Here is a 10,266-nt window from a genome sequence, read left to right as displayed (position 1 = left end):
TCATTTGATCAATTTTAGCTCGATTCATTTTGAACACATTGAATCACAACCGTCTAATTTATTGATTTGACTTGTTTATCCCGCCCAAATTTGATGCAAGCCACTATTTCCCACTTGTACCTTTATTAATGGATTCGCATATTAAAAAAAAAAAATTCGAGTAGGCATAACTTGTGCAGTCCACACGTCTATTTAATTGTTTAAGATTTCCTAGAGATATAAGTCAGTATAAAGACAAATTCCAACAAGGAATGCAATTAACAGTGAAATGGACAGCAGGTTATGAGAGTTGCATCAACATATCAACCTCTTATCTTCATTTATCATCACTTACGCTCTTTCCTCTTAATGGCTTACATCATATGCAACATTGGTTTCTTCCACCGCAATGAGCACGCGCACGCCACTTATAAAGTGAAGATACACTTCTATTCTTTAATGGAGTAGTAATATTTGTTTTTTAAAAAAATAGAAGAATGTGATTGAAATTAATTTCTACGACCTTAATCAGAAATAGATGAAGCATAATATTCATATACTTTTGATATCAAACATAAATATGTGCGAAAAAGCCCTAAATTTCAACAAATTATATTTAACTCTAATCTCGTAATTTTAAAAGCACAAATAAGTTTATTGCTAATAAAAATCTTAAATGTTGAATTAATCAAGATTAAATGTTAGATCAACCTCTCTTACTTGCATGAGCCTTGAATGAAGAACCTTTATGTAGAGAGTGTTTTATTTTGTTAGCTAGTGACTTACTCGGTACGAATCTGAATTAGCCGAGTTAATGGAGTTCGGATAAAGAAAAAGAAAATCATCTCTTAAAGAAAAGAGAAACATAAAACCCCATCCTCACATCCCTTGGTTTCAAACATGCCAAGCCAATTATTTCAAGTATAAATATCACTCATTAGCACAATCCTATGCACCAACTAATTAGGTGACTCAGAAAAAGGTAAAGCTAGGAAGTCCACAATACTTCAAAAGAGGGAGGAGCAAGCAGAAAAAGAGCAAAAAATGGCGCAAGAGGAAGCAAGAAAAGGTCCGTGGAGTGAACAAGAAGATCTTCAGCTAGCATTTTATGTGAACTTGTTTGGAGATCGACGATGGGATTTCTTGGCCAAAGTTTCAGGTTTTTAAAGGTTGGAGGGAGACTCATAGAATAGGTAATCTTGTTTAGGACATGAAATCCTTTTTTCTTGGAGCAATTTTTAACCCTTATATCTTTAATAGGTTTGAAAAGAACAGGAAAGAGTTGCAGGTTACGTTGGGTAAATTACTTGCATCCTGGTCTTAAACGTGGCAAGATGACTCCTCAAGAAGAACGCCTTATTATTGAACTCCACTCCAAATGGGGAAATAGGTTTGACTCCTTTTCAACTTCTTTCCTAATATGATAATTTTAATACTGTGGATTCAGAAATTAAATGTTGTTGATTCCGAGTTAAATGAGCGAGTTTTAAAATATATATTTGACTCAAACTACACTTATTTTTCAAACATATAACTATGAATCGATTCGAACTATCAAGTTATGCTGAATCCGCGAACCCATGTGACTAGATCCGCCATCAGAGGCACAAATAGTGTAATAAAATATTCTTTTATATACAAGTGAAATTTTAAACTTCTTTAACATTAGGGAAGCTTCTAATGTAACAGCAAAGGTAATTCAAAAATTGTATTTTTGAACTTTTTGAATTCCTTATTAGAATTTCTGGTTTTGTTCGTCACTAAATCATACTATTATACATTATTTTTTGAGTTACCATATAATTTTAATTTCTTCGTGTGTCAGATGGTCAAGAATTGCATGGAAATTACCAGGGAGAACTGACAATGAAATCAAGAATTACTGGAGAACTCACATGAGGAAGAAGGCTCAAGATGACAGGAAAAATAAGGCTTCTATTTCTTCATCTTCATCTTTCTCCAACTGTTCATCTTATTTCTCTTCCAACAGTCCTGATGTGGACTTTATGCCCATTACCGAAAACAACGAAAGAAACTTCTACGATACTGGTGGATTGTTGGGTGTGCATGAACAAAGTAGTCTGCAAAATGCAGGGAAAAAGAAAGTTGGTGATCAAGAGAAAGGGAAAAGCATGAAGGTGTACTCTATGGATGAAATTTGGAAAGATATTGAATTATTATCAGAAGAAAATGAGAAAAAAAATAAACCAATTTTGCCATCAACTATATGGGAATATTGCCCAGATAGTACTCTATGGATGACTGATGAAGAAGAAACTAAGATGTTTCCTCAGTTTTATTGCTTGGACAAACAGGATAACTCATTTTTTACCGGCTAACAAGGGGTTATTCATTCAAAAATTTAAGTTAAATACGCTGACAGTGGAAAGAATTTGATATGAAATAGTCGTTACCATCATCTTATTGTAGGTTAAGTTGACCCGATACTTTAAAAAGAACATACACTGTCAGTACACAAAACTTAGACTCTTTATTAGAAGGTAATTTATTTTAAGTTGGTGTAGGATTTATGAGAAAAGTTTAGCTCTAACTTTGTAAATAGAAATATTGGTAAAAATCCTCAGTCCCTAAATAAGAAGGTAGTCTGTATTATGGTCGGCAGTGTTTGTAACTCGGATATTGTATCGTCTGATGCTTAGTTATATATAATTAATGAGTCTCATATGTCTATTTCTGTGTAACTATTCTTTATTATGTAAGATACAACTACTTCTAAGTTATGTAGCTTTCTTTATTATTATGAAATTGCATTTCGGGTATCCTCCTATTATCCAAAGAGCAACATTTGACAAATCATTCTTGTTTCATGGCTTAGGTTTAGTTGTTAAGAAGTTCTTATCTTCAAAGAAAATGATCAAGCTACATAAAAAGGGAAAACTCACGAAGCCCACAAAACTATGAAAATTCAAAAGAGTCTTATGTACTCACAATATAAAAATATTTACATAATCAATTTACTTATAAGGTAATTACATATAAATTTCAATGACAAATATTACTTGATTACTTGGTGAAAATGATAACTAATATATCTACTATCACGATTATATTCAAATTATAATATAAACGTCAACTATTGGGCAAGCTTATTAGTTAGGAGCTTCGACGAGAAAAGTTTCATCTTCCAAATGTCTAAAATCATGGGCGGAGCGATAGATTAGGTTAAGAGTTTATCCAAATTCAATAGCTTTAATATAGATATTGTATTTGTTTTTAGAAATTTATTTAAAATGCATGTACAAATTATCAATTTAAAATATAGTAATATAAAAAAGAAACACTGAAGCTATAAATTTGACCTTTTAAACGGCTAATATTGTTATATGCTAGATAACACAAGAGTTGCAACTTGAAAACGGCGATTGGATCATCAAAAAGAACCCCCGTCCCCAGAAAACGATCTCCACTAATGAAAAATATTCTCAACTCAAGATAAATACAAAATCATCTGCAGCACCCAAATATTTATTTCTCTATAATATAATGACTCGAAAAAGGGAATAGTTGCTAAAAGAACACGTAGCTGCCCTTACCGCACAATTATTCATAAATAATCTGAAGTAAAGTTTTTTGTTTGAGTTAGTGGATACTTGTCAACCTTTTTTAAATGATAGGTATATATGAAGGACTAGTGTCGCATTAAAAGTGATGGACCCAACATTTTAGGGGCATAAATAATATTCCATCAATTTCAATTTAAATGATATAGTTTGATTCGATATCAAGTTTAAAAAAAATGAAGAAAACTTTAGATACTTGTGATATTAAAAACTTAAGGGATAAAAACTTTATGAGACCATGACATTTGTGTGGTTATAAAAATTTTCCATTAAAGGTAAAATAGATAAGATGAAGAGTTTAAAGTTAAATTATTTTCAAATTTAGAAATGTGTCATTTATTTTGGAACAGACTAAAAATGAAAGTACCTCATCTAATTTAAAACAGAGGGAGTAATACCTTAAACGTAGAGTTACTAATAATCATAATGTTGTATTTAATTGTAAATATAATTCAGGAGACTTAGGGGTTTTAAAGTGGATGAGGATATATAAAGGAGCTACCGGTGCTAAATAGATTTAGCCAGTTTGCAATTTGTTTGTAGTTAATGTAACTTTGTCTAAAAAAATTAAATAAAGGAACAATTTTGATTGTTTGCACAAGAAATCGTCATTGTTTTAACAATACCTTATGGAACTCGATATAGTTTGTTTCTTCATATACTTTCTACTTCCCTATTTTCAAAGGAATTTGTTATATGTCAATCAACCAAATGTCTAATGTCTGTCCTTTAGCAGTTGGTGTTGTGATACACCCTATTGTTAACTGTTCGTTTAAAAAAAGTTAACCAAAAGAAGATCCTACTAAAAGCTAGGGTGTAGTACATGCATGGCAGTAGTTTATAACCAAAGTTAAAGATTTTCCAATTTCACTTTTCTTTTTCAGGCCAAAGTAAAAAAAATAATAAAAGAAAAGGAGAAGAGGTCAATATTGAAAGGGGGAAGGAAAGAAGAGAAAACATATACCAGAGAATGAAAGCAAGAAAACCACATAGACCATGAAAAAACTACCATTAATTCTCCTCATTGTCATTAAGTTGTATTCTTCAAAGTAAAACTTCAAACAAGGAAAAAATATTAGTTTACAACAACAGCAATAACATACCCCAGTAAAATACTGCAAGTGAGATCTTGAAAGGGTAGTGTGTGTCCACACGTTACCCCTACTTTACGAAGATAGAGAAGTGATTTCCAATATAGCCTAAAAAAAGAAATCTTAGTTTGAGGGTACAAAATTCTTAGAGAGGTGGGGATATTTACAATATCTATGTAGTCACTTAAAAGAAAATTACAGGTAATGCACTATACAAACATTAATTAGTAACTTTAGAAAATGAAAACAATCTTCTATACTAGCTAGGTCACGATATACTTATAGTGTATGAAAATTCTTACTTAAAATTAAGGCAACGACAGGTGATGCTCTATACAAACATTAATCGGTAACTTTAGGAAAATGGAAAACAAACTTTGTAATGGATCAAGATATACGGACAGTGTAAGAAAATACTTAGTGTACATAGCTTAGATCCTAAAACATATAGAGGCTTGAAGTTTAAGTTGTTTATTGATGACGAAGAGGTTTAGTTGTTAAATACTAGTAGTAGATCATGCATGGTCGAGTCAAATTATTGTTAATTAATAATATCATGTTGAACCTGATTAATTAGCGAAGAAATTCATCAATTAATCATCAAGAACCAATTAATTCACCACCTAATCCCCACCCTCAAGGTGGCTTGATTAAGAAAAAAAAATTCACCTTTTGCTCAATTTAAAAATTAAATGATTTTGGTTAATTATTTACATCACAAGAGTGTTATTATATCTTAATATTCATCCGTAATGTAGCCAGAGAATGAAATAATCGGGTGTGTGGAAAAGCTTTACTCTTTGGTTGTGAACTTTAGGAAATGCGGAAGCCGTCAATTGTTAATATAGTTAGATGACCCATTACAAGAAGATCATTAGAAAATAAGGGTCACTAATAGCAACGAATATGAAACGAATCCGTCAATTCCTGATTGCATGAGATCTGACATCTTTACCTCAACCATTACAAATCAATAATGTAACGTATAATTAATGCAATAAATGACAATGACATGAATGAGCTAATAAGGCAAACAATTACGAATGAAAGTACTATTTAAAGCCCCCTCCATATCTTGTATCCCCATCGAAAAATTATTAGGTCATACTCTCAATTACATTGTTCTGTTATAGTTTTCTATTATTGAAAAATTATTGCTTTCATACAAAAGAAAGGCTACGATCATCAATAAGATTTCTATTTTCTTTATTCTTTCAATTTATTTCATTATTATTTGTTCCTTTTTTCATATTGTTTATATTTGAAAAAGTTAATCCAATCGATTGTTAGAAATTCGAAATATTCATTTAATTGCTTTTACCACAAAAACTATTTTTGGGATTAAACAGTAACATACATATGTAATAACAAAAATAACGATAATTATGCTTCAATAGGATTGAATATACGAAGACTCAGTAAGCATGCTACTATATTTGGACTCATTTCAAACTAATATTATATAAACTAAAAATCAAAATGAAGTGTACCAGAATTTCTCGATACATGGGGAATGACAAGGGTAGTGGATATGAATAAATTTAAGAAGTACATTAATATAAAGAACACGATAAATAGGAATGTTAGAGAAGGTTTTTCGTGCGCTAAGAAAAACAAAACGACTTCCATATAATTTATTCCTCTTATGATTTTCATGACACGAATTTTATTTTAGGATTAAAATTAAAAGATCAGAGAAAGAGAGAGATGAGTACTTGCAAGAGAGCGTGATGCAGGTATAGCAACTTCAGTTGAAACCTTAGATGATTCAATCCGTGCACGGGGGCCTTTGAAATGTCTTTCTTTTGAAAAACAACATGTTATAAATTGTATGATCAAGAATATAATATTTCTCATCCTTATAAGGAGATTCTACCCATAAAGGCTCATCAAGTATTAATGTTACGGACTGAAATCTCAATCACGGGGTCGTGATGACGTCAATCATCCACTTGATAGGCAAGTCAACGTTAGCTAAAATATCAACTAATTTTTAACAAATTATAACGGAATCATGAAAATTAATAATTAAATAAACTCTGAAATACATGAAATAAACACATTAGTAACGATGTCTATGCTACTCCCAGAAATCCGGAATCACAAGTACATGCGCGACTAGAATAATACAAATATGGTTTGAAATGAAGTACAACTGTCTGAAACTAGATAAATAGTAAAAACAGGATAGAAGGGGACTTCAAGGACTGCGAATACCATACAGCTCTACCTCGAGTCTCCTGTAGAAGTTGGATCCGAGCAGTCTCCTTTACGCTCCGCTAGGACCAACACCAAGATCTGCCAAGAAGTACAAAAATGTAGTATGAGTACAACTGACCCCATGTATTCTGTAAGTGTCGAACCTAACCTCGACGAAGTAGTGACTAGGCTATGACAGAACACTCACTATAACATGTATGAATAATAATAAAAGACAACAGAAATATAAAGAAAAGCAAGTAAACTCGTAAGAACAGACCCGAAGGTCGACTAACAGAGGGTCCCAGAATAATATCATCTCAAATTACTCGAATCGCAGTGCTGAGATAAATACTACAGCTACAAACAACTACAACACATGATACTCTGTTACGGCGCGCAACCCGATCCCAATATTGTTTTACAATATATGTTACGGCGTGCAACCCATCCCAATATCATTTCACAATATATGTTACAATATGCAAACCGATCGCAATATCATATTAATATCTGTTGCGGCGTGAAACCCATTCCCATTATCAATTTATTTCAATACTGTTACATCGTGCAACCCGTTCCCAATATCAACTCATAAACATAAATAACTCAACACAACCATTAACGGAATCTCAACACAAATACAACAAACCCTTTGCATTTGTGAAGGACACCCCCCTTCGCATATGCAAAGCTGACCAACACTACACTTCATCGCAAATGCGATGCTATAGTCGCAAAAGCAAACACAGTGGACTTTGCAAAAGCGACTTATTCTTCGTAAATGCGAAGACCCAGCCCCCAGCCCATGTTTGCAAATGCGTTCACTTGACCATAAAGGCGAGGTTCGCAAATACGAGCCAGACCTAGCAAATGTGAGACCAACTAATGAAATGCACCAGCAATTCTATATTCTTCTGAAACACTTCCAAAACTCAATCGAGCACCTCAGACTCCAAATAAAATATGCACACAAGTGTATTAACATCCTACAAACTTGGTCGCTACCTCAAATCATCAAAATAATATCAAATAATATGAACATCAACACTCAAGAACTTCAACTTAAAACTCATTTTTACAAATTTTCACATAATGCGCTGAAATGCGCTCGGTTCACCCCAGACCCCAACCAAACGTGCGTACAAGTCCAAAAATATCGTAAGAACCTACCGAAATCGTCAAAATACCGATCGGAGGTCGTTTATCAAGATTTTGACTGGGGTCAACTCATCTCATTTTATGCCAAAAATCACATTTTCTTCAAACTTTTATGTAAAAACTTTTCAGAAAATTATACGGACCACGCACGTAGATTAAGAAAAATCAAATAAAGCTATGGGAGGTCTCGAAAATACTGAAATTAGGGCTAGTACTCAAAATGACTTATCATGTTGTCACATTATCCACCTCTAAAAGAAATGTTCCTCTTCGAACGGAGATAGAAAAGTACGTGTACTGGTAAAAAGTTGGGGGTATCTATTCAGCATATCAGACTCGGACTCCCACGTAGCCTTCTCAATCGGCTGACCCCTCCATTGCACTTTTACAGAAGGAATACTCTTGGATCTCAACTTGCGAACCTGCCGGTCTAGAATAACTACCACCTCTTCCTCATAGGTTAGATTTTCATCAAGCTGCACCGTACTAAAGTCCAACACATGCGATCTATCCTCATGGTACTTCCAAAGCATGAAAATATGAAATACCGGATGTACCCCTGCTAGGCTAGGAGGGAATGTAAGCCTATAAGCATCCCCCCCAACTCTCTCCAAGATCTTAAATGGGCCAATAAACCTTGGGCTCAAATATCCCCTCTTCCCAAGTAGCATCACGCCCTTTATAGGCCACACTCGGAGAAGAACCTTCTCACCTACCATGTAAGCCACATCTCGAACCTTCTGATCTATATAACTCTTATGTCTGGACTGAATTGTATGAAGTCGCTCCTGAATCACCTTGACCTTCTCCATAACATCACATACCAAATCAGAGCCCAACAATCTAGCCTCTCCGGGCTCAAACCAACCAATCGGCGAATGATATCGCCTCCTATTTAAGGCCTCGTATGGAGCCATCTAGATGCTCGACTGATAGCTGTTGTTATAGGCGAACTCCGATAGAGGTAAAAACTGGTTCCATGAGCCTCATAAATCTATAACATAGGCACGTAACATGTCCTCCAAGATTTGAATAGTGCACTCATACTGTCCGTCTATATGAAGATTAAACACGGTACTCAACTCGACCCGCGTGCCAAACTCACACTGTACGATCCTCCAAAAATGCTATGTGAACTGCGTGCCTCTGTTAGAAATGATAGAAATGGGCACGTCGTGCAGACATATATTTTCCTGGAAGTAAATTTGAGCCAACCACTCTGAAGAATAGTAAGTCATCACCAGAATGAAGTGTTTAGACTTAGTGAACCGGTCCACAATACCCCAGACTGCATCATATTTCCTCAAGGTCCGTGGTAAGCCTACCACAAAATCCATTATGATGCGCTCCCACTTCCACTATGTTATCTCCAATCTCTGAGTCAATCCATTTGGTTTCTAATGATCATACTTCACACGTTGACAATTCAAACACCGAGAGACATATGCAACAATATCTTTCTTCATTCTCCGACACCAATAGTGCTGTTTCAAGTCACAGTACATCTTCGTGACACCTAGATGAATGGAATAGCGCGAACTGTAGGCCTCCTCAAAGAACAACTCTCTCAACCCATCAACATTTGGGACACAAATTCGTCCTTGAAGCCGCATAACACCATCATCTCCAATCACAACCTTCTTAGCACCACCCCATTGCACTGTGTCCTTCAACACGAGCAAGTGAGCATCATCAAACCGTCAAGCCTTGATACGCTCCAACAATGATGATTGTGCCACAAAACAAGCAAGAGCCCGACTAGGCTCCAAAACATCCAATCTCACAAATCGGTTGGCCAAAGCCTGAACATTAGAGCTATTAAAATGGGCTAGGCCAGCCGAGCCCAATCCAGCCCAAGCCTCATAGGCTTTTAAATTTGGTGGGCTAGGACGGCTCGGCCCGCCATATAAATAGTCCTTAAAGTGGCTAGCCCAACCCAGCCCTAAGAGGGTCACGGGCTAGGGCGGGCCGACCCTTAAATTTTGTTAGAAAATATTTCTTCAAATCTTTAAATATTTCATCGTGACATAGTCTCTTAATCATATGAACGACTTTTGTTTGTTTAGAGCGTACAAATCTTGATATCTAACTAGGAATCTCGTAATTGAAATGCAAATTCGTTGTTTCTCTAGCTCTTCTTTTTTAATGTTACATGAATATTTTTTTAATACTTTTCTTTCACTTTCCTCAGGTTGAGGGATTGCTTCAATAAGTTTCTATGTTGAGGTTTTTTTAATTTAGGTTTAACATCATTT

The 10,266-nt window shown here is 34.6% G+C and overlaps 1 protein-coding gene across 1 annotated transcript; it reads left to right on the top strand.

The window, feature by feature from the left end:
- Positions 1-880: 880 nt before the first annotated feature.
- LOC107803701 (transcription factor MYB48) lies at positions 881-2,720 on the top strand. Its single transcript, XM_016627470.2, has 3 exons — positions 881-1,138; positions 1,240-1,369; positions 1,805-2,720. The coding sequence occupies exons 1-3, from the start codon at positions 1,024-1,026 to the stop codon at positions 2,316-2,318; spliced, it is 759 nt and encodes a 252-aa protein (XP_016482956.2). The 5' UTR covers positions 881-1,023; the 3' UTR covers positions 2,319-2,720.
- Positions 2,721-10,266: the final 7,546 nt, after the last annotated feature.

Source organism: Nicotiana tabacum, chromosome 17, assembly GCF_000715075.1.
Source record: "Nicotiana tabacum cultivar K326 chromosome 17, ASM71507v2, whole genome shotgun sequence".
Lineage (NCBI taxonomy): Eukaryota > Viridiplantae > Streptophyta > Magnoliopsida > Solanales > Solanaceae > Nicotiana > Nicotiana tabacum.
This window is presented reverse-complemented; position numbering and strand designations above follow the sequence as displayed.

Bases quoted from the DNA above. Each gene is read 5' to 3' on its own strand.
- LOC107803701 (XM_016627470.2), top strand. From the start codon at position 1,024: ATGGCGCAAGAGGAAGCAAGAAAAGGTCCGTGGAGTGAACAAGAAGAT. The intron at 1,139-1,239 runs GTTTTTAAAGGT...TATCTTTAATAG, and splicing joins TTTCTTGGCCAAAGTTTCAG to GTTTGAAAAGAACAGGAAAG. The intron at 1,370-1,804 runs GTTTGACTCCTT...TTCGTGTGTCAG, and splicing joins CACTCCAAATGGGGAAATAG to ATGGTCAAGAATTGCATGGA.